Source organism: Ambystoma mexicanum, chromosome 9 (genome assembly GCF_040938575.1).
Source record: "Ambystoma mexicanum isolate Mex_15411 chromosome 9, UKY_AmexF1_1, whole genome shotgun sequence".
NCBI classification, from domain to species: Eukaryota; Metazoa; Chordata; class Amphibia; order Caudata; family Ambystomatidae; genus Ambystoma; species Ambystoma mexicanum.
Genome location: NC_090931.1, coordinates 906,009,735 through 906,034,913, shown reverse-complemented (window position 1 = coordinate 906,034,913; position 25,179 = coordinate 906,009,735). Strand labels below are relative to the sequence as shown.

Sequence of the window (25,179 nt, the reverse complement as noted above, 5' to 3'; positions counted from 1 at the left end):
CTATGTGGGATAAACACTCTGGAAACTGCTTACCACATTATATGTGAATGTGAAAGCCTTGATGTAATACGTAGAAAATATCTATATATCTAATGAAATATAATAACAATACATACAAGTGCAATATGTCTGAAATATGGCGGAGTCTTATGGCTGGAAAAGATACGAATTTAATATTTTATTTGATGAAGTTTTATGTGAAAATTTTAGAGATTCTAATTGAACTATCAAACGGTGTTTTGAAGTTTTTAGGTGTTAGGAAGCTAAGTGTAAGAAGCACAGTGCGCTCTGAGAAAATTACGTGATTTTATGTGTTGTATATGTAAAACTGTAATTGTTATATGCATATTAAATAAATAAATTGTTTTTCCTCATCCTAGGAATGCCAAACACTGTTGAGGAACTTTGCTCTTTCCTTGGTAGCACTAATTATTGGAACCCAAGTTTACTCGCTGTTAACTACCATGCATCTTGTTTGGTGACCCCTGGTGTGCCCCCCTCTGTCACTCGGACATTCAAACAAGTTAAGGATCTTAAACCACCACATACACTTGAAAGATCTTTATTGCTTTTTGTTATACATTGCTTTATCAGATTGTTGAGTTTCCTTTCAGTCGCACGTCTATTACAATGGGTGCCTTTTCATTTAATAGGGTTTGGTCCCTAATTGACGCCTTACTTTGTGGCTCAGAGTCCAAGTGTTTCTTATGCTATGTAAAAACGCACCCTTCTCCGCGGATAGGCAACCGCTTGAATTTCCTTTTTAGAAGCAACATACAGAGAAAACCTCCTTCCCATTCCTCTCCAGGGCTATACTTACGTGGTGTTCACTAAATTGCTGCTCATCCAACCAGACATAATACAAGGATGGCTTTACTCTGATGGCTTCCTTCCATTTCAGGGGGATCCTGACGCCAGGGGAATAACCTGTCCAGGGTTTTGAACTTCAACAATAAACATCCTAACAGAATTTTAACCCTCATTTATATGGACCATTTTTCTTTTTAATTTCCTTTGCCCAAATCAGTGACAAGACAAATCACTAAGCAGAACACAGGCAACATTTGAGATCTGCTGACAATAATTTGAAATTCTTTGGCACAGTATGCTGATTAGTGTGCTCACTGGTTGTCATGACTAAGCGGATTGAAATGTCTAAAGCAACACCGGCAACTTCGCACAACGCATTTCAATAAAATGGAATCTGCCGGTTTTGGCGCAAAGTCTGATTTGGCAAACTGGTGTCCGGGCCTTAATTCAAGCTTTCACACTTATGGGTTTTGATTTATAATATACTGTTTTTCAATTTGCAAGTCACGCATTTTATGGAAACCTTTGGCAATGTTTGACCCAAGTATAAAATTCAACAGTGGTTCACAAAGTACATTTTGAGTAGAAAATAGGTTAGAAAATAGCTAAATTTACTATTGAGTAAATTGCACAAATGTATCAAGTGCTTAGAAAAACCAGTGCACAAAATCTTTACAGAAAGTTGCAACACAAAATAACAGAATTGCCAGTGCTTGGGGAACCAAGATCCAACATCCCCACCCATCTAGGCACCTTCCCAGATGTAAACCCGAGTGAAGAACAAGTTACTTACCCCTGGTAACGATCTTTCTACTGGATGTATCTACGACATATTCCTCATCTTTGATATCCAGCTTCAGCAACAAAAATAAATCGGCAGATGGTGCTGTGCATCGTTGCAGTCGACTATGTTTCTCGAGGGCCTCTGACTCGAGGATGATTTAATCGAAGACAAATATAGCACACACAACGCCCGTTGGCTTAAGTTCTGTTTTTCTTTCAGTAGAACTACCCGCATCACAGGTTTGACCGTACTGGGCTCTGAAGGAGCAAAAGCTGTAAAAGCATAGGCAATTCTACTGCGCGGTAGGCTGGGAGGGCGATGAGGAATACGTGGGAGGAACATCCAGTCTAAAGAACGTTACCAGGGGTAAGTAACTTGTTCTTAGAACGGATTGTGTCCTCCCACTTATTCCTCATCTTTGATAGACTCCCAAAGCAGTGTTTCTTTTGGGCGAGGAAGTACGAATTTATCAATGATTTCCATGTACAGACTGGAGGACAGCTTTTCCAAAGCTTCCATCCTGACTCAGGGAAGAATCAAGGCAGTAATGCTTTGTGAAAGTGTGTATTGAAGACACGTAGCTGCCTCACAAATGTTTTTAATAGGAACACCTCTTTGCAGAGCCGAAGGGGTAGCCATGCCCCTGGTGGAATGGGCCCTCAAGCCTTCTGGAGGATCTTTGCCTGCCAGCCTGTAGCTTTCAGAAATTGGTAGAATAATCCATCTTGATAAGGTCTGCTTTGTTACAGCCCGACCCAGTTTGTGACCTGTATAACCTATAAAAAGTTGATCATCCAGACAAAGTTTGGACAATCTGAAAATGGAGAAGCTTAGAGCTCTACATGGATATAATCTGTGCAACCTCTCTTCCTCCTTGCCAGTATGAGGTGGAGGATAGAAAGTGGGTAACACAATCTTTTGCCCTACATGAAAATCTGAAATTATTTTTTTAGGCAAAAATTAAGGCTTAACCGTCAGGACATCCTTGTGGAATACTGTAAAGGGTGGTTTAGATGATACTGCCTTTAACTCACTCACTCACTCTACGGGCTGATGTTAGTGCTACCAACAAAATGGTCTTGAACATTAGTAACCTTAATGGACATTAATGTAGTGGTTCAAATGGTGCAAACATAAATTGCAAAACCAAATTAAGGTCCCAAACGGGAACCTGAAAAGTAGATGGAGGGAACACGAACACATTGGTTAGTCCCTTCAGAAATTGCATCACCAGTGATATCTTAAAATATGAAGTTTCTTCAGACGAGCACTTAAAGATGGATAGTGTCGCCAAATAGCCTTTAATTGTTTCAACCTGGAGCCCAAGATTGGCTAGGTACAGCAGAAAGGAGAACAATTCTGGAGTTTTGCATAGTAAAGGGTCTACATTCTTGTCCCTGCACCAGTTGCAGAATGTGTTCCAATGGCAGCAGTACAAGGATTTCGTTGCTGGCCTTCTGGCTAAAAGCAAAATCTCCATTACGTCATCTATGAGGTCCCAATCCTTGTATCTCAGCCTCTCAGAAACCATGCGTGAAGGACGAGTGTCTTGAACTCTGGATGGAGAACCCGACCCTCCTCTCACGAGAGAAGGTCCTCTCTTTGTGGAAGATGTATTGGAGGGCAGATGGACATGTCCAGAAGGTCCGGGTACCACGTCCTCCTGGCCCAATCCGGGGCAATTAGGATCATGCGTTTCCCAAACTTTCTCAACCTCCTGATCACGTGAGGAATGACGGGGAATGGAGGAAATGCATACAGGAGTGGAAACTCCCAGTTCAACACGAACGCGTCTCCTAGAGCTCCTCTTGGGGGAAATTCCCTGGAGCAGTACAGTTCGCACTTCCTGTTGACTGGTCGCGAACAGGTCCACTTGAGGGGTCCCCCAAAGGGTGAATATCTCTTGGAGGACTTCCCGAGTTAGTTCCCACTCATGGGAGACTGTGCTCTGCCTGCTCAGAGCGTCCGCAGCAGTGTTCCCCTCTCCGGCTAGGTGAACGGCCGAAAGGGAGATTCCTTTTTGAATTGCCCAGTACCAGAGCTGCATTGCCTCTCTGCACAGTGGTAGTGACCCTACATGTCATCTCTTGTTGAGGTACTACATGACCACTGTGTTGTCGGTCATTATCAGGACATTCCTTCCCGAACAGAGGGCATAAAAGCCTTCAGCGCAAGCCTGATTGCTCGCAGCTCCAAAAGATTGATGTGCCGTTTGGACTGCGATGGAGACCAACGACCGCTGATTGTCAGATTGTTGGCGTGGGCTCCCCATGAGTGAGGCGTCTGTCACTACCATTATTTCCGGTCATGGTGCCAAAAGGGTTCTCCCTTCATAATGTTGTCCTTGCGGGCCCACCACAGGAGATCCTGTGCGACCCTGCTTGGAACCTGAATTAGGTCTGACATGTTGCTCGAGAATTGAGACCATTGTGTCCTGAGAGCCCATTGAAGGGATCTCATTCTCAGGCGAGCCTCTGGCACCAGAAAAATGCAGGATGCCATGAGGCCAAGCAACCTCACAAAGTCGCAGGCCAGGAGACGCTGGGCACTCTGAAACTTGGAGACCATCTGCAGAATGTCTTGAGCCCTCACCTCGGGTGGCAAGCTCTTTCCCAAGGATGTATTATTCAGTACGGCCCTGATGAACTGGAGCCATATGGGACCATATTGAGATGGTGTCATATGGGACTTCTTGTAATTGAGGGAGAAGCCCAGTCTGTGAAGAGAGAGGCAGGTAATGTTGAGATGACCCAGGACTTGTTCGGGAGAACGCGCCCTGATCAGCCAATCGTCCAGGTAGATGTGAATCCCTGCCCTGTCTCCTGAGACTCGCTGCCACCACCGCCATCAGTTTGGTGAAAACCCTCAGGCCGAGGTCAGACTGAATGGCAGAACTCAAAACTGATAAGGAGAACCGCCAATGGCAAACCTCCGGAACTTCCCGTGCTTGAGATGAATTGCACATGAAGATAAGCATCCTGAAAGGCCAATGACACCATCCAATTCTGGAGGTGGAGGGCCTGAAGGATCTGAGAAAGTGTGACCATCTTGAACTTGTCCTTCTTGACGAACTTGTTCAGGTATCTCAAGTCCAAGATGGGTCTCAGTCCTCCGTCCTTCTTGGGGATTAGTAAATATGGAGAGTACCATCCTTTGTTCCTCTCCGCTACAGGTACCAGCTCTATAGCACCTTTCTGACGGGGTCAAAATATCCTGCACAAGGAGCGGATCTGGAACCTGCCAAGAACGGCTCCCCGGAGAATGGTTCTGAGGTCTTTGAATGAAGGGAAGGCGGTAACATTGGGCTATGGTTTCTAATACCCAAGCATCCGAAGTAATGTCTTGCTGTTCTTTCAGATGCTGAGACAGTCTGCCTCCCACTGGGGTGTAGTGACTCAAGACCTCAGAGAGGTTTTGAGGCGGCTGACACAGTGGCTGTTGGTTAAAATGCCCCTGCTTGAGCGGGCTTTGCACCTATCCCTCGTCCACCATGAGGGAATCTTCTTTGGCCTCTTTGATCAGCCATTCCTCTCGCTCTTCCAACTGAGGAGTGGTAGCGAAAGGATCTACCCCTCCAAGAAGGGCCACTGGGGCAAAAAGGCAGAGGCTGCCTAATAGCGGCACCCAAAGATTTGTCTGCTGCCTTCGAGGTCTCAAGGGTTTAGTCAGTCTTGCTGCCAAAAAGATGAGGCCCGTCAAAAGGCATGTCTGGGCCAAATTAGCAAATTATGGTGCTTACCGCCATGGCCCTGCTGATGCCGTCAGCAGAATCCAGATCCGATTGAAGAGACTTGCCCATGGCTTCCTCGGTGTCCCTAACAATGGCCAAGAAACCGTCTCTTTCCTCCCCTTATGGAATATGCTCAGCCGACATAGAAATGCAGTCCCATAGAATGTATGAGAATTTTGCTAAGGCACATGTGGAGTTGGCTGACTTAAGAGCCATGTTCCCAGCAGAAAATACTTTTCTTGACCATGCATCTACCCTTTTTGTCATCCCTATCTGGTGGGATGGTTGGATAAACTGCTTGTTTGGAGGTTACGGTTGCCGCCTGCACCACCAGACTTTCTGGGGTGGGGTGTTTTGATAAGTAGTTGGGGTCACTACTGGATGGGTGGTATTTTCTTGTCAAGTTATTTTTTACTGCCGGACTTGACTCTGGCGTCTCCCAAATGGCACTCACCCTTTTCTGAAGAGCAATGTGGAAAGGTAAAATGGGATCCTTTTGCAGACCTTTATCAAGGATGTCTGTTAGATTATCCTGCTCGAAGGGGAGGGCAGGTCTGCGCCATCCCCGGTAAGCTACTGCCTTAGACATTAACCGCCTGTATGAGGCATCTGGATGTTCATCGGACTCAAGCTTACCAAATTCTAATTCTGGTGAAGTGTCCACTCCACTGGCTGTTTGCAAATTTTCATAAATTTTAGCCTGAATTCCTCCGATATAAAACTATCAGGGACATTTGGTGTACCATACTGTAACCCAAATGGTGCATCATTATCAGATGGCTCATTGTTCTCATAAACCAAGGTTAGTGACTTAAAGTAATTCTTTCTTGGTAAAGGAGTGAACGTTTTCTATGGTAAGGGCATAGAAGGTTTCAAAGATGTTGAGCTCGACGCTCCAGTCGTTGATGTCTTTGATGAAGACGTTTGACTTCTATGGCACCGAAGGTTTTGATGGCGCCATTGGTGTCGATGGGCCGGCTGGCTGATGGCGCAGCTGGCGTCAATGACAGACTTATTTTTCGACTTGTGACTCGAAGGATCCTTCGATGATTTATCATCGTGTCGAGGCCTCGACGGCTCTCAATGCGCATCTGGCCTTCGTCCCAGCTCGATGGCACGGTAGGAGTATCACTTGTCGAGGGTTTTTGTTTTTCAAAAATGTTGAGCATTTATAACCTGAATTCTTCCCATTCAGCAGGAGTGGAGGCCTTAGTGGGACAGGATATAGCTCTCAGGAAAGGAGTGAGACGAGGACGTCGAAGTGGACGACTTATGGTGCCTCTTCTTCGACTTCCCCGATGACGACGAGGAGTGGTGGGAGCCACTCCTTGGCCTGGACCTTTTTGCCTTCTTTCTTTGAGGAGAGTCACCTCTAGCATCGTCAGACGGTTTCTTAGACGGGGTAGTCGATGGGGATTTCTTAGGGTTTCTACCTACCGCCAATTTCCCCTTATGCTCCTTCAGAGATTTTCCAGTCATCGATTGACATTTAGAGTAGGCTGAGGTCTTGTGCTCCACACCGAGAAACCACAAGCATACTCGATGCGGATCGGTTAACGACATCTTGGAACCTGCAGTCTTGACAATTCTTAAACCTGGTCTTCGGGGGTAGACGGTGTCGAAGACAAAGACAATTTCTTATACCTCGCAAAGGAAATACTGAAGAGCGCCGTAGTTCTCGAAGCATAAACCTGCTCGGAAAAATGGAACTGAAGCCAACGGGCGCTCTGCGTGCTATATATGCCTTTGATGACATCTTCCTCGAGACGAAGGCCCATGACGGACATTGAGTCGACTGCATCGACGCACAGCAGCCTCTGGCAAAACATTTTTTCCGAAGCAGCAGAAGCTGGTTATTGAATATCGAAGATGAGGAATACGTGGGAGGACACAATCCATTCAAAATGTGCTTCACAAGCAACAGATTATTTTCAGTGCAAGTTTCAGACTTTCCAAGGGAAGGCCCTTGGAAACACGTGTGATCCCACTTAAAGCAAGACGCAACGTGCCGGGTACAGAGGTATTTGCAAGTCTACAAGCATAGTTAGTACATATCATTTATACGAAGGTTCCATTGCTCTGTTTCACTTGTATTTACTGCCAGGTCTTTACTGTGTAGTAAATACAGCGGATGCCCCTCCCTCCCTGCCCTGTTCCAACCCGGGCCTCCTCCCTGAAAGGGTGGCCCTCTTTCATCCCACACCCCCTGCCTCAAACACCCACAAAGGGGTGTGGGGATGAGGGCTCACACACCCCCACTTCCAACCGGCACCTAAGCCCTCAGTTGAATCTCTCCCATTGCGGCTATGCTTGTTCCGCTTCTCATCTGATGCGCCCCACCCCTCCCTTCACCTCTCCCAGCTAACCAGTTCTTTGCTGTGATGCAAGGGTGGAACAGTAAAGACCTGCGTCGCACTGCAGCGCAGCAAATACATGCCATCATACACAAATATATTTTCTTAACACAAAACATTCAGTAAAACCTTCTGATTTCTGCACTCTCCACTTTAACCAGTGCGTTTTAATGTTGTGCAATTATGATATGATGTGGCATTTATAAAGCGCCTGTACACAAGTGCTTCTAGGTGCGACAAGACAAGGAGGGGGGAAACAAAGGGAGGACAAAATTACGATCTTACTCGGCCTTGTCTCATTCAGATCGCGCAAGTGCGGGAAGAGGGAATGGGAGAAGTGCCAGGGGGAGGCGAAGGGGGAAGTGCAGTTAACTCACACGTGCTGCCAGCAGGTGGCTCATAAGTGCAGAGAGAGAAGGGACTGTAGGGTTGCAGATACAGACCCTTAAGGGATGGGGAGCCCGGAGGCAGAGCAAGGGCAACTGGACAAGCAGGAGCCTGTGCCCGAGTTCAGAGGGTGACCAGGTGACCAGTGCATGGAACAGTCAGGTGCATCAGCAGGGGAGAGGAAGAGAGAAAGCAGAAATGAAAAGGAAGGTCTTGAGTTCCTAATGGAACCGAAGGTGGTTCTGCTCAAGTTTGAGAGGCAGGGAGGCTGGTCCAGAGGGAGGCCCCAGCCGAGGAGATAAACCTGCTCCCCACTCTCTGCTTGGAGTAGCGTCTGACCCTCAGAGAGTTGGAGGTGGATGAGCGTAGAGCTTGAGAAGGAAGATGTTTTGGAAGAGAAAGTTGGAGGTAGAGCGATCCCAGGCCCCAGAAGCCTTGTGGATGATGCAGAGGGTCTTGAAGTTGATCCTTGCAACCACGGGGAGCCAGTGAAGATATTGCAGAGCTGGAGAGATACGATCCCTGGGCTTGAGGCCAAGGACAAGTCTTGCAGTCCTGTTCTGTTTAAGTTGCAAAGGTCGAAGAGTGGAGGCAGGAAGATTTAGAAAGAGGCTGTTGCAATAGTCCAGCCTAGAGAAAACCAGAGCTCTGGAGACAGCGAGCTTCTGGGGGAAAGTGAGAAAAGGAAGAATAACTGAGGAGGTGCAGCTGATAGTTTGACTTCTTATAGACTTCAGAGATGTGAGGAGAGAAGGAGAAGGTGGAATCGAAGATGACACCAAGATTCTTAGCCTCACAGGAAGAGGGCCCAGAGTGGGCGGCCAGAGAGAGAGAGGAAAGGAGGGAGCGGGTGTCCCAATGAGGAGGATCTCAGTCTTACTGGCATTAAGGCATAGATCATTTTGCGTTACACCATTCCTGAATTGTGGCCAGACAGTCTGGTATGAGAGAAGAAGCAGAGGTGGCTGAGGGGAGCCTGAAAGAGAGCGGAGAGTCATCCGCATAACAATGAAAATTGGAGCAGAAAGTATCGATGCAGTGGGCAAGAGGTGCCAGGTAGTGGTTGCAGAGTCAGGGAGAGGATAGTCCCCGGGGGAACACCACAAGTAGAGAGAGAGATAGACCAGAGGAAAGACCCCAGTTGGGCATGAGAGGATCGCTTGGTGAGAAAGGAGGTCAACCAGGCCAGAGCCTGATCAGTAATACCAAAGTTGTCGGAGACTATTGAGCAGGATGGCATGGGTGACTGTGTCAAAAGCAGAGGATAGATCGAGGAGAACGAGGACAGAAAGGAGATTAGAGTCAAGATTGGAGAGCAAGTGTTCACAGGTGTTCAGGAGAGCAGTTGCCGTGCTTCTGGCAGCTCTGAAGCTAGACTGGTGGTCATGGAGGCAACCAACAGATTCAGCATGTAGATTAAGCTGGGAGATGGCCAGCTTTTCCAAGAGTTTGCCCAGGAAAGGAGTGATGGAGATTGAGCGCTAGTTAGTCGGAGAGGAAGGATCGGCAGAGGGATTCTTTAGAATGGGGTGCACAAGAGAGTGCTTAAGGTGGAGGGCAAAGTTCCAGTGGCAAAGGAATGATTGCAGAAATCGGCCAAGGTTGGAGTAAGGGTGTCGATGTTGTCCTCGATTGTTCTGGATGAGCAGGGGAGAACCTGCTTTGACAAGACTTTCATACATCGGACTTGTGTAGAAACCTCATCGGGAGTGAACAGGGGAAAGGAGGAGGAGAGACTGCCTCAGACAGGCATAGAGTGGTGGAAGAGGAGGTAGAGGAAGAGAGGGTGGACAGGATGTCCTGAGTTTTAGTAGTGAAATGAGAAGCCAAGGCCGTGCAGAGGGCCTTGCAGGGAACAGCAGAGGTAGAGACTGCAGCAGGATTGGCCATCTCCTTGCAGATTTTGAAATGTTTGTCAGCTGAGTTGTTATATGCCGCAGAGATGCAGGCTTGGATGTAGACTCTCTTCTTAGAGAGGACAGAGTCTGTACTGCCTTTGGAGCCGGCGGCAGACCAGTTTGTCAGGGTGTGTGCCCGATGCCCTCCACTTCCTCTCCGCCGACCTACACTTGTGGTTTTTTTTTTTAAACTTTGGTTTTATTAGCATTTTCTGAATACAACAATTGGGTGGGCCATGATAGATTCAGATTAAACACATTCATCGGACCCTTGAACCAACTCCCTCAACCCCCCCAATGCCCCCCCAGACCGTAGGTCGTCTCTCCTGGAGTAGCCACCACACATTCCCCATCCTACCCGCCCCCGGCACATTAACATCCCCACAGTGACGTTAAATCTCCCATCCCCACATCTGTTGCACCCCATACCAGTTCACTTGGAATGCACTTGAGTCATTGTTAACCATGGCCGTCAATTTATCCATGAGGAACATGTTCTTTAATTTGTTCAACCAATCGTCCTTGGAGGGGGTCACCGGGCTCTTCCATTTCTGTGCCAAGGCCACTCTACCCGCCCTCAGCATTGTTTCCCACATTCTTGGGTACCTGTGAATTTCCGCTTCCTCCGGGTGGAGGCCTAGCAGCATTGTCAGCAGATTTTGTGGGAGTAGTTCATCCGTCACCTCCGCCATCCAACCCCTTACATCCTTCCAGAACTTCTGGACTTCTGTGCAATGCCACCACATGTGGTCCCTTGAACCCACCTGGCCACATCCCCTTGGACATTTGGGAGACACCCCTGGGAACATCTTTGTCAGTTTCAATGGGTCCCTATGCCACCCTTGCAAGAACTTAAAGTTATGCTCCATGTCTGATGTAAATAAGTTGCCATGAAACGCTATTTTAAATATCCTTGTCCAATCGGCCTCCGAAAGGGTGTCCCCTATTAACCCATTCCAAAACTTGCAGAATCCCCTCCTTTCCTCTAGGTTGTTGGTGTTCAGGATTTTGTACATCTTGGACACTGTCCCCTTTCTCGTTGTAGCCGTGTCCAGTAATGTTTCAAAAGGAGTCAGCTTTCTTCTCATATTTTGCCCCCATGACTGATCACAGAGAAAGCCCTTCAACCGAAGGTACTCGAAAATGGAAATTGATCCCCGCCCAAGAGCCTCCCTCATTTCTTCATGCGCGAGAAATTCACCCTCTTTGAACATTTGCCCAGCCTATTCCAATCCCATATCTGACCAAGATTGGGCAATTCGAAACCCCCTACTCCCAAGTTTGAAGGGGTGTCCCCTGAGTGAGGTCATCGGAGAGGGCCCTGAAGTTAGGTGAGCAGTCCAGGGACCTTCTTTCCAGGTCGCCCAGAGTACTCCCAGGGTTGGATGGACCTTCAACCTACTCGGGATGAGCCTGCGTGGGACCCACAAGAGATCGCGTAACTTAAGTGGGTGGGCATCCATATCTTCCAGGTAAAACCAGTAAGTTCTCATCCCTTCTTTCATGTGTTCCAATAGGACTCGCAATTGGGCAGCACGGTAATAGAGGAAAATCTGGTAACCCAAAACCCACCTCCTCCCTGGGGAGAGTCAAAGTAGCCCACCCGATCCTCAGGGTTTTCCCCTGCCATATAAACTCTTGCACCGCTTTCTGTAGATCCCTAAAGGATTGGTCGGGGACAATCGTTGGGAGAGCTATCAAGAGGTACAGCAGCCTAGGCAAGATATTCATCTTTACCGGAGTTATGCGGCCATACCAAGACAAGATCATCCCTCCCCATTTCCCCCTACACTTGTATTTAAGGGCGGCGAAGTCGGAATCCTACCAAAAGTTGCACTTGGATTTGGGCTTCAAGCGGATCCTCATGACAGGGGCAAGGACATCCAGAGTGTTAGCGATAGAGAGATGAAGGTTAGAGAGGGCTGTCAGGGTGTGAGTCAGCCAAAGATGCAGGAGGAGGTGAGTAAGAAGCAGCGAAAGCCTCAACTGACACACGGTTCATGGGTCGGATGACCGCGATGGTAGGTGGCAGTGCTGCAGTCAGCTTGACCTGCGGGGAAGAGAGAGAGGTGGGAAGAAAGGAGAAAGTGATCACTCCAAGAGAGGAGTGGGGAGAGGGTTAGAGAAGGGAAGATCTGAGGATATCAGAACATCCAGTGTGTGCCCTGCAGAGTGAGTCGGACCATAGGGAAGAATAAAGAGCATCACAGAGGTTGCGAAAGAGTCCTGAAGGGCTGGTAGCATCCAGGTGGATGTTCAAGTCGCAGAAGAGAAGTTGAGGCGAGGAGGAGCGGTCAGCCCACTCAGAGAGGAAGAGGGCAACCTGGCCAGGCAGCCTATAGATAGTGGCCACAGTGAGAGAGGCTAGGAGAGATAGAGATCTTGCAGACCAGGCATTCAAAGGAGGAGGAGTGCTGCATTGGAATGATAGAAGCAGGTATACACTCCGGGAATATCAAGCCTACACCCTGACCGGGTCAGTTGGTTCTGGGTTCAGAGAGGATCATGTAGCCATCAGGAAGGAGAGTGTCGAAACTCATGACAGAGCTGGCCGTGAACCAAGTCTCGGTGAGACCAAGTACATCCAAATCAAGCTCTTCCAGGAGATGGCAGATGTCAGGGGGTTTGACAGCTGAATGAGAGTTGAAAGTAGCGATGTGGAGCAGGTTGCCACATTTGAAGGACTTCCGGGGAGGGGTACAGGCCAGAGATGCACCCTGCGGTGCCTGAGGATGCGTAGAGGAGGAAGGAAGAGAAGGCAGGGTAGTCAGAGAGGGAGAAAAGAGTGCCAGAGGGGTGGGAGGGGTAAGAAGAGATATCATTAATCAATGTTTGACCAATGCACTAATTAATTACAAGGCTCCAAGACCTAAACACCCCGCCTCAGGCCCCCTTCCCTGGAAACCCCCCCTCCTCGCCCACCCCCGCCGAGACATAAAAACAGCCAAGCCAAGTTCCTTCAAGGAAACCAGAAAAGCCTATAACAGGAATAGGGAAATATGGAGGCAGTGTGAAGAGAAGTGCAGCTAAGCAATCAAACTACAGCAGGAGTGGCATGTCCATAATGGAAGACAGTGTGCCGACCTGCCACCCAGTCTGGAGGACCAAGCCGGCAGTAAGCAGCTGAGTGAACGCTCCTGGGCTGGCTTTAACTGAACTGTCAAAGGGAAACTTAGTTTCCCTTTGACAATTCAGTAGTACTAATACCCCAAGAAGGCATTCCCAGTGAGCCATGCAATGCTTGGGGAATTTTGATTCCCCAGACGTGGCATGGCCCATTGGGGGTGCAGGCTGGGGTAATGTAGGCCTGAATGTGAGTGGGCGCTCTTGTGCCGCCTCGCACACCCAAAGCCTGAAGTGAGTCAATATGGAAGTGATTTGGCTCAAATCCGCATATGCAGGAGCCAGGAAGCACTCTCTGCAATTTGAAATGGTCTGATTGATCATTTGGTTAGAAGCTAAACTGAAGGTAATCTGTGAATCTTCTGCATGAAGTTCAAAATTGGGCAAAATCTGCTCTATTAAATGAAGCTTAAGTTTTGATGTATGCATTTAAAAGCAAAGGTGTCAGCAAGGAGCCTTGGGGGGACCCCCTGAAAAATAACTCTGCAAAACCTGCTTCGAGAAGGGGGCGCACACAGACCCTTGCAACATTTTGACCTTTTATGGCAGCAGGGTCACAAGCATTTGCACCATTAGTGCTGCCCCCCTGCCTCCCGCCACACAGAAGGAGCCTTACAACAGCAGCAGTTTTGCGACTTCCTTGCACAATTAATCAAGCATTGCTCCTCAAGGTGCTTTCCAAACCACTTTGGCCAATTGCTTGGACCACTCGGCCCAGTCAGAAAGTTAGGAGGGAAAGGCAAATTGCCTCTTAGCACACAGTCAAAGAAGAGAGGAAGTGATGGAGGTTATTATAGGAGAGTGACAGTAGATTGAAAGAGCAGACAAATGAGAAGAGGTACAAGAGGTAGAAGAGAGGCACAGATACTGTAAGGCAGATTACAGTTGTGTAAATATGGAGAGAACACTGCTGTTTCTCACACCCACTACATTTAAAGAGATGGGAGAACTGGAACTACACTCACCTAAGACTTCCACGGCAACTCGTGGGCTGCTGCCCACCGGTTCGATGCAAAGACCATCTCCCACATACTTGTTCTGATTATTGAAGCTGCAAACTGGCACATGAGGGGCTAGATGAGGAAGAGGCCCTCCATTTACCACCTCACCTACAGAGACACTCCGTTTTTGTTCAATAAACACTGACTTTTGGGGCTTTGGCAAATCCTCCGGCTCGTTGAATGACGGGCGACTCAGCTCAACAAAGCTGCAAGGAAACAGAACACAGATCATACTTTGTGGGGAATATTGACCTACAAAAAACAGTGCTGAACTGGAACATCCCCACTTTAATTTTCATGCATTTCTACATCCAATTACTTAAGGGCAGACTAATGCAAAATATGCTGCAAAGATTACGGTACTTCTAACTGAAGGAGAATCAAGCGACAATATTTCTTTTACTTGGTCTCATTCTTAGGGCAAAGCACCATATGTACTGCCAACATTGGAAAACCAAGCCAACCAGTTGACTTACTTAGTTCAAGCTACACTGGAAAAACATAGGAAAGAATGAATTTCCATCAGAATACACATAGGAAGGTACTTTCAACTCCAGCAATCCAGCCAGTATGTCACGCTAAATAGATGACTAATGCTAGAATATATAGACCACTGTCCTATCTTGTGCATGGCGATATCAGAAAAATATATTCAAAAGTTGAAGTATACAAAACAAACCAGTCATTATGTGCAAAAGGAAGCACATGAACATTGGAACTCAAATAATTTCAATGGATCGCTGTGCAACAAATATTAAAATACTGAACATTATGCATCATGCACAAAGACATCCAGGGCAGGGGTGTGGCTTACTTCGAGAAACTGACATGCATTTTGTTACCATAGGGAATCTGGAGATATAGGAATACCTCTTTGGAGTGCCACCAGCGTATCAAATAAAAGCAACATGCAGAAAGTATCCTAGGAGAGCGTGGTTACGCGTGCTACGGAATGGCAGCATAGAGCAGAGCTCCCGCTCCGATACCATTATATTATTCCTCAGGGGTATTAAACTACACTTTGTCTCTGTATCCTATCCAGGCTTACCTCATTATTTCATCATTGGACGACTCAGAGCATTTTCTCCAGCTCAAAAGCACAACTGTCGTGCAGACATCTGGAAGGCCCGACGCAGCAGCCTCAAGTGGAAAGTACGCCACATTTCTTGTCAGCGATGTCGGGTCGCGTTTGACGTTTAACGCAGCCTGTTTTCCCTCCTGAAGTGACACCATGTCCTCACCTTCTTCAGACGACAACTCCACATCTTCGTCGGATTGCGTGGGTGCGGCTTACTTCTTAGATGTCTTCTGTTCTTTGTAGATGAATGGTCAACCCCGGGAGGTAGCCACTATGCCCGTTGGATAAACAGCCTAGGCAGGAGACAGAGCTCCCCCGGATGTCAGCGGTGAGGAAGGGAAAAAGCCAGAGGCTACAAAAATCCCTTCCTTCCTGAAAGGTGGGTCGTGAGGATCCAGGTGGGTGTCAGGCACTGCTGACTGCAGATTCCCAATATTGATCCCAGAGATGTCACCGAAACAGGGAATAAGGGACACTGGAGGAGGGAGAGATCAGGTAAGTAATGAGGGGACGCAGGGCCACAAACAATAGTAGGTCAGCTGGACATAGGCAGCGGAAGTAGAAAGAGAGGCAGCAGAGATGAGCATGCCTGGGAAGCAACCTGCCGTGGAATTAACAGATGAGGAACAGCCTGCCATGGAGAGCCACAGAGAATTTCAGTGCTGAGGGGCAGCCTGCCAAGAGAGAGCAGAGAGGAGTCTGGAGGGGGAAACCACAGAGCTTGACAGGACTAAGGGACAGCATGCCCGGAGAAAGCACCAGAGAGCGGCAGGGCTGAGGGGCAACCTGCCAGGGAAAAAGAGTAGAGAGAAAGCAGAGGAAACTAACGAGCAACTGAAGCAGAAGGAAAGCAATTAACACGGTTGCAATGCAAGGGAGAAGGGGCAGAGCCAATGTTTATACGGGCGAACCTGGGAGACTGAAACGCTGAATAACGGAGTGCTTCCACCACCTCCAGAGACTCCACCGGCGCTGCCCGGCGACAGTACGGCTTTCCTGCATAACACCAGCAGCATCTTACACAACCTTCATACGAAACGGTGACTTTTCAAATACTTTAATCCATCTTTGAAGGATTTATTCAAGCTTTTGGCACCTAGTGTCTTAATAGGACATAATTTCTATTCTTGTCTGTTTAAAACTGCCAACTGAGAAGAAATTACCCTTTTATAAATATTACATTTTTATTTGCAGCAATTTGCCATTCATGTCTGTTTTTCCCAAGAGGTGCTGGTCTCAACATAATATTTTGCCCGTTTTCCTCAAAGCAATTATAGAAGGCATACTGTACCTCATATATAGAGAATTGCAACAATAGTAGGAATCTGTGAGGAGCTTTCAGTGTAATTCAAGTACGTCCTTGCCGATCTCATTTGCCTTTGATTATGGCCTCACTAACAGCTCAGGCTGAAGCATCTACCAACAAAGAAACATCAGCACAAGCGCCAGCCACATTAAAAAGGCCATAAAGTGACTCCCTTCCTCCTGCTCAAACATTATTGGAGTCTAATATGGAAACTATTTTACTGGAAATAAGGGCACTCAAACCCTTTATGGAATCATCCACGAATGTCAAGCTCCAACAAATGGATGAATGCAGGGCAAAGTTTGAAAACAGGATAGAAGTTGAAAGAAGAATAAAAGCAACTGCGGATATAGCCACTCGAATTGCCCATATGGAAGAATCAATACTTCCGCTGCAAAAACAAAATGAAGATTTGGAGAATAGAAATCGCAGAAATAACCTCTGCGTTTTTCAGAAGTTTAGTTTATTTATTTGTAATACGCGCCGGACCTTGAGGTAACTGGGCGCAAGAACTTAATAGAAGGTAACAAACATACAAGAGGATTAAGATACAGACGTGCAGGTTGACTGGAGGTTACAAGGTTGAGATGCGAAATAAGTACAAGTGAATATGATTAAAGGTTGACTGGAGGTTACAAGGTAGTCGAGATGCGAAATAAGTACAAGTGAACATGAGGAAAGACTGTTGGGCAGAAACCTGTGCAGTTCCCTTAGGGACCACTGCAAAAGATTTAAGACTACAGGTGTTTGGCAGTAAACCCACTTGGTAGCAGTCTGTACCACACAGATTCACTTGTAGCTGTGGCTGAGCAGTCAGACTTCCCTCAAGAAGAGTTAGGCAGTATGTAGAGTACACACAATAGGTACAGAGATACAGTAGAACAAGCAAGCACTGACCAGAGCTTTGGTGTAAAAGTATATAATTATTTATTTTAAAGACACACTTGTAAATTACACTAGCACAAAGAGGTAAGTAAATTCAGCACAGAGTCACTATTATATATACACAACCCTAATTACTTATTAGACAAGTCTTAGTGAGAAACGCCACTTATTTTCAGACAGAGGTGAGCGCTTAACATAAGATGGCACTCTAATAAGTTATTTAAAAAGGGAGGGAAAAAGGCAGAGTTATGGAAGCACACAAATTTCAATACTTTTAAAAGAACCACAGTAAGGCAGGATAGGCAGAGTTCTACTGGAGAGCAAGGAAGTCAATAGCAAGGCCCAGCTCTTGGAGAGAGCAAGCAGGAGGGGTCCAGGTTCACACAGTGGGGCTATGCCCAAAGAGTCCTGTAGATAGTTCGCACACAAAGGATGAAATTAAACTCAGGAAAAGTTAGCTAGGTTGTCCCAGGCCAGCCCAGGTTAGAAAGTTGAGGCTTTACTGTCACCCCGAACGATCTGTCGCAAGGGAAGCCAGGCGGGACACAGTACCTTAAGTGTGAAGGAAGCTCCAGCGGGGGCAGTTGTTTCTGGCAGCGGGTGCAAGTCGGTGTTTCGTCCAGAGGAAGAGGAGGTCTCGCCGTGGAGGAAAGATGAAGGTCGTTGCACTGCCAGGGAAGAAACCAGCCGCGGAGTTCGTTCGGTTAAAAGGTACTACCCTTCTATTCGCGGTAGTGGTAAGCTGTGGTATTCCGGATGCCGGGGTGCTTGGCACGGGCAAGGCGGCCACGAGATGCTCCAGGAAGGTGAAAAGAAGGCAAAACTGGTTATCCCCACCAGTCAAAGGAAGAAGACTCTCCGGACTGGAGATCTCCTCTGTCGTCGGGAAAAGTGGCGAGACGGTTCAGCCGGGCTCCACCGATGGTGTCGTCGTTGCAGGTCGGCTCAGCTTCTCCCTCCTCGGATTCTTAGGTCCTGTGGCGACTTCTGAAGTTCCAATCCCCAAAGCCCTGCTTTTATGCAGCAAACCCCCATTCATTCAGCCTAGCTGTCAATCAAACATGCTAAGTGGTGAGCCGGCCGGCTCACCACTTGGGCCAATCACACAAGAGTGTGACTTGAGTTGCCAAGGGAACTCAGTCCAGGGGGCCTAAACCCCCCCCACATCCCCTGTGGTACCCAGACAGAGTGGCACCACTTTTGGAGGCTTCTGTGGAGAAGCCCGCCAAAAAGTGGAACAAAGGGCTCGACTTGGGTTGGAGTCACAGAAGAGAACACAAACGCCATTTTAGAATCGAGTTCTGGCAAAAAATACCAACCGGTGAATTAATATTAAATAAATAAACCGGCGGTATGTTCGAGGCTATAAGAATTAAATAATTAAAGTTGGTAGCCTCAAACAATGGGAAAATCCCATAGAGATATATTTGCGGGCGAATATAAAAAGTAGTATCCACTGCCACCAGCCAAAACTCGATCAGACGTGCCCCCTCGAACAACAGACCCTGGGGCAATCGAATTACCCCGACCAGTACGTCCACAATATGATGGTTTGTACTGGTTTTTGTTCATAATTTGGGACTAGTAAAGCCAATGGTGACTTTACATGCCCTGGGAGACAGTAGTCAGTCCCAGGGTATGGAGTCTATGTTTCCTGGGTTACGGCACGGAGGGTGCTGTGTAACCCACATCAAAAACACATGAGACCCTATGGAGTAAAAGACCTCATAGCCCATAAAACACATGGAAAGATAAAGGAACACCTCAAATCATGTCTAAGTGTGGGAGTAAAAGAGTCTCACTCTTAGCAGGAGAAATAAATGAACCCCAAAAATCCAGCAAAGCTGCTGGGGGACTCACTAGGTTTGGGAAATTAGCCATTACAGAAAATTCTCCCTAACAAAAGACGCCGGAGGTTACAGTTTTGGCGACAGTACCATGCAGATAATGTTACAATAGGTGAAGCAGAATAAATTAAGAAAGCGCATAAGTGTATAGTCAGTGTTTCTTGTCAAAGAGCCAACTCTTTACTTTGGCTCTGAAGGTCCAGAAGGATGGTTCCGTTCTGATGGTGAGAGGGAGGGAGTTCCAAGATGAGTGGCCAGTTCAGGGAAACTAGCTCCTCCAGCTCTTTTCAATTTGAACCTCGGAATAGTGAGGCAGTGTGAGTACAGTATTCTGGTGGGTCTGGTAGATTGGTGTTTGGAGAATTTGTCGGACAGGTACTTGGGGGCTGAATTAGACAGACATTTATGAGTGATGACTAAAGTGCAGAGAGATATTCTATCGCACAATGGTAGCTAATGTGCACCCTGTCTGAAACTGGTGATGTTTTTGGACCTGGGGATGTTCAGAGCAGATCTTAGGGCGTTATTTTGTAAGACATAAAGCCTGTTGAGGTTCCGTTCCAAGGAACATGGTGTTACAATAATCGATCTGAGATAGTACTAAGGCTCTAGCTCGCGTGATGCAGCTGTTGGGAGAAAAATGATTTGCATGTGTTAATAAGCTTATTGGTGTAGGCAGTAGCAGAGGCGCTCACTTATTTCTTGAGTGAGAGGGTTGAGTCCAAGTAGACTCCCAGCGTTTTGATTTCCTTGGCTACTTTAATTGAGTTCCCATCGATGTCAAAGGATGTGTATCGGGGGTCTAGTTTGTTTAGCCGTACTTGGGATCCAATGATCAAGAGCTTGGTCTTCTCGTCATTGAGGCAAAGGCTGTGGTTAGCCATCCAAGCCTGGATCTCCAAATATATGTCATTGATCAATTTAGAATCGTCTGACAGTGTGATGAGAACCTGGGTATCATCAGCGTAATTCGTGTAAGTGACACCCAGGTTGTCAAGACGGTCGAAGAGGAGCATAGTGAAGATTTTGTAAAGTGTCAGAGAGACGCAAGAGCCTTGAGGGATGCCGCACTGGATGGGGTCAGCTGTGGCTGAGGGTGCGAAGACCCTGGTAGTTTCGATTGGAGAGGAATGACTGGATCCAGTTAGAAGCGTTGCTGAAGAAGGCGGCTGCTGTGGTTGGGTGATCTGTGAGGATCTGATGATCCACAAGATCAAATGCAGCCGAGAGGTCTAACAGCAGGAGCATGGCCAGATCGCCATTGTCCTTGGTTTCATCCATTTGGATTTTGAGATCCAAATCGGCTGTTTCTGTGCCATGTCTCACCCTAAATCTGGATTGTCTCAGGACAAGTAGATTATTATCCTCCAGATGTTTCTGGATTTGTAGAAAGGCCACTCTATCTAGTATTTTTAAGAGGAAGGGGGCGGTAGTGATAGGCCTGTAATTGGTAGGTGTATTCCGGTCTAAGTTTGTTTTTTTTTTTTTTAAAGAGGCACAAGCCATGCCCCTCCTTGAGGATATTGGTGACTCTGCTAGTCTTGAAGGAGGAGTTAATGAGGGTAGCAATGAACTGTGCCAGGTCCGTGGCGCCTCCCTGAATGATTGAGGCCGGACAGATATCGCCTTGGCATCTAGAGGGTTTAAGGCCTTTGATAATTTTTTCAACTTCATTAGGTATGACTGGTGAGAAGGAGAAAGGTTGTCAAGATGGGGCATGAGAGTTTGAGGAGTATGAGGGGTTGGAGCTATTGATCAAGCTGTTCTTTTTAGCCTTCATTTTAGTTTGAAGCAGAGTGATTTTATCCTTGAGAGCTTTTTGTATTTTGGCGCACCAGTCTGTGTCTTTCACATAGGCTTCGGTGGGTGGGCTGAGGACTCAAGTTCCCTTAGGATGCTAAAGAGTTCCTTGGTCCTAGATTTGGCCGTTAGTATTCTATTGTTGTAGGTCTCTTTTTGTGTTGTGAATGGCCAATTTGTAAGTAGAGGCAGCAGAGGTGAAAAGCAACTTACTGGTAAGGGTAGGCAATTTTCTACATGTGGATTCAGCTGCTCTTTTGGCATTCTGGAGGATCTTTAGTTCAGGTGAGCTATAGGTTTGGCTTTTTTTAAATTGATAGGGGCAATGAGGTTTATAGATGAATCAAGTGTGTTGTTGAAGAGGTTGACTAGATAATTTGAATCTAGGTCTTTGTAGTTAAATAGGTCCCTGATATCGTGGCTCAGAGGACGCACATTGGGCCTCTTTACAAGTTTGGAGGTAAGTACCGGTCATTACCGGCATGGAGCAAATACTGTGTCTGAGCTGGTAATAGACCGCTAAAAGTGGCCTATTACGACTTTGTGGGCACAAGCTTTGCGCCATGCCGGTAATGTACCTATCGCTATGCCGCAAAAGGGCCCCGAAAAGCCCTTACCGGCATGAAGCGCACCATACATAACACTACCGCCATGGAGTGGCCGTAATCAGGGGTCACCGCTATTTACGGTCACCGTAAAATAGCGGAACCAGAAACAGCGTCATCGCACAGGAACTGGAAGGAGAACGGCAGCCATCTTTAAAAACACAATCTATTGCCATCCACACCAGGCAGGACCCCTGGGACCATTGTGAATCTTGGAAAACCCTAACAGAAGCATCAGGAATGACAAAAGCACCCAAGATGGGAGCAGCCCGGCTCCGCAAGGAGCGCTTCCGCCCCAACGAACTGCAGATGATGGTGGACACCCTCCAGGAGCATGCTGACATTGTCTTCAGTGGAGACATGCGGAGAGGGCCGCTGCTCAGGAAGAAAAACATCTGGGCACTAGTGGGCCAGAGCGTGAGCGCAGTTGGCAACACCCCCCGCTCCCCCAAGGACTGCCGCAAGCGGTGGGGCGACCTGTGGCTGATGGTGCGGAGCATCCCCTCGGCAAACAGCAGCCAGGCACAGGAGACTGGAGGGGGCCCATGTCCCCCCATTAAACTGATGCCATGGGAGGAGACGTGTGCCGGCTTGATCGGCCAAGAATCAATTGAATGGGTCGGCAACATGGAGTGTGGGCCAACGTCGTCCGCTGACAGAGGTTAGTGTCCAAAGTCAACACTGCTAATGCCAATGCCATGACATGACATACACTTGAAAGGCCTGGCCAAGGAGTCACGGCATGGTTCCCCCCCCCCTTAAATTCATGCAGAAGCAACTGTGACCCAAGCAAGTTCCAAGTGCAAGGGCTTAACGCACATTACACATGCTGCACGAAGTGGCCTATCCCATGAGGCACACTGGGCAGTTGTTGTGGACAGTGTGCTAGTCAGACAGCACAGTAGCCGGCCAACATGAGTGAAACCGACACCTGCATGCATATCCCACCCATAAATTGAATGTAGTGCCGTTGTATACCCAAATGCCCATGACCCCCAAATGACTGAATATGTGATTGTAGCCATGTATGAAAGTTGGCTCTCAAATCATCACTCATGCCGTCCCTCTCTTCTACCCCCACAGGCAGTGAGCATGACAGCGAGGACCACGAGACCAGCTGTCCCACCACCTCCAGGGGTAAAGGCAGGGTCCGCCGCATTACAGCCAGGAAGAGCACACTTGGAAGCGCAAAACCGGCTCCTGCAAGTCCCATGGAGGGTGCACCGCCCCCCCCCCCCCCTCCCTGCATTGGCGCCAGGAACATCGGCAGCGCCAAGGTCTGAGGAGTCAAGCGTGGCTGGGGAGGTAGCAGCCATGGCCCCCCTGGAATCTGTAGACAGCCCCTTTTCCACCTGTGGAGCTGCACAGGACGACACATTTTCAGTCATCCACACCCCAGAGGCCAGCTCCTACCCACAGGTCTCATACAGCGACTCAGGCGAGACAGACACCTGGCCAATGTGCCCGTGGACCATCACAGGAAAAAGCCAGTCCTGTGCCCACTCCCCCAGGCGAAGCCCTGGCAGGTCATGGCAGCACAATCCCCTGCAGGGACAACACACCATCGGCTGACGCGCAGCACAGCTCACCGCCCTCAACACCGAGCTGATGCAGGACAATCGGCAGGGCAGGGAGGAGTGGCGGGAGTAATTAAGGGCAATGCGGCAGGTGGTGACGGACAGCACCAACCGTCTATGTGAGGTCCTCGGCCGCATTGCCGATGCCCTGGAGGCTGCACGTCCTTCACAACAGGCTGAGCATGAGGGCACCCCGTCGACCAGTAACTCGACACAGACGAGCCCACTGCGTCGGTCACTCCGTTCCCAGCGCCGCCGGGACATGCCTCCCCCTGGCTCCGGGAGCGCGGGGTAACTTGCCAACCAGCCACATGTGGCCTACGTGGACACCATGGGACTAGTGTTGGGGAGTTTGGGGGGGGAGGGGGGAGGGAGGAGAGTGAGGGTGTGTGGGGGAGTTGAGGGGGAGTGGGTGGGGTGGTGGAGGGTTTGTTATTCACTTAGGCATTTTCAATTTCAATACACCGTTTGTGTTGCAAAGGTAAACCAGTGTGGACATTCATCATTGCGCATGTGTCTTAATATCTGACAGTGCATAGTGTACATGTAGCCCCACACCCAATGCCCTATGTCCTCATGTCATGACACCCTCTTCTGACTTGTCTGTCAGTAATATTGTCCAAACAATTCTTGCCGCACGGCACGTCCCTCCTGTGCATCGGCACCATGATGCTGTCCTGCCCTTTCTTCCTCCTATACCCTTCATCATCATCATCTGGTGGTAGCAGTCCCATGTCAGGGGATATGGGCACGTTCCGACGGATGCACATATTGTGCAGCATTACACATGCCATGGGGATCTTGGACACCTTCTCATGGCTGTAGATGGGTGCCTCACCCGACCGGCTGAGGCAACGAAATCGTGCCTTCAACAGGCCAAAGGCCTGCTTAATCACCACACGTGTACGGGTATGGGAACGATTGTAGACCTCCTCGTGCCTGTTCTGTGGGTTTCAGACAGGGGTCATGAGCCACGGTGTCAAGGGATAGCCACCATCACCTGCATGAGAGGGGAATGAAGGTGTTTGTACAGTCATGGCGGACAACTGAACTAGTCTTGCATGGCAGCAGGTGATTTCTGCCCATACGCACATGTCCCTGGATGCATTGTCCCCATTCCTGGCCCCGCTATGTGTTCTGTGCAATGGAATGACGGAGGGGGTAGCATCTTCAAGATGGTTTATGGTGTGCACTCACATCTTGTAGAACATGCATCGTACATGCATGCAGCAGTCTTGGGTAAAATCATTGAAGTGCTGTGTTCTGTGAGATTTGGGAGTAGGGAGTGTTGGCTGTAGTCAGTAGCATATTCGTCATTCTGCACTGATCCGTACTATGGTGACTTACAGCACTCCTATGGATGTGCAGTACCAGTGACCCGCTATGGTATCCCTGTTGGGCTCACCTCTATGCACTCCCAGGGATGACCCTCCGGTGTGGTGATATGCTTGAGGAAGCGACATAGTGCATATGCAGTGCTTAGTGCTAGATGCCCTTAAGGTGTCCGAGGTCCACCGATGAGTGGTGCATGTGTTGTGGAATGTGGCCTGGTCACCTATTAGTCATGTAGTGTTAGGTGTCGGCCTTACTTCATCACTGTGGAATTTGGTAGTCACGTGCCGTTTCACTGGCTCTGGCGCACAGTGTTCGGTGAGGTGCACATCGTGCACTGGCATCAAGATTTCAACCCAAGTGGAGTATGCATCTCCCCCCCCCCCCTACTTCCCACCCAGGTGGAGTATGCAGGCACACACCTCGCAACCCCGATGCACTGCCATGGCCCAGTCAGGCTACTCACCAAGCAGCCAGGCACGTCGTCCAGCATGTCGCTCCATTTAGCGTGGAGTTCCACAATGCCAAAGAGTCATGAGTTGAACCTGGATTTCGGGCACAGTAATGTGTGATGATTGCATAACATCTGCACGTTGATGGAGTGGTATTGCTTGCGGTTGCGATACGCCACCTCCATGGCATGCGGGACCCCCAACTCCATG

The 25,179-nt window shown here is 48.4% G+C and overlaps 1 protein-coding gene across 1 annotated transcript in view; it reads right to left on the bottom strand.

Moving 5' to 3' along the window:
* The window catches only part of MCM3AP (minichromosome maintenance complex component 3 associated protein), a 1,669,219-nt gene that overhangs the window by 963,035 nt on the left and 681,005 nt on the right, over positions 1 to 25,179 (bottom strand). Inside the window, exon 12 of the mRNA XM_069616041.1 lies at positions 14,052 to 14,293. Within this exon, the coding sequence (XP_069472142.1) occupies positions 14,052 to 14,293 (242 nt within the window). The remainder of the gene's footprint in view (positions 1 to 14,051; positions 14,294 to 25,179) is intronic.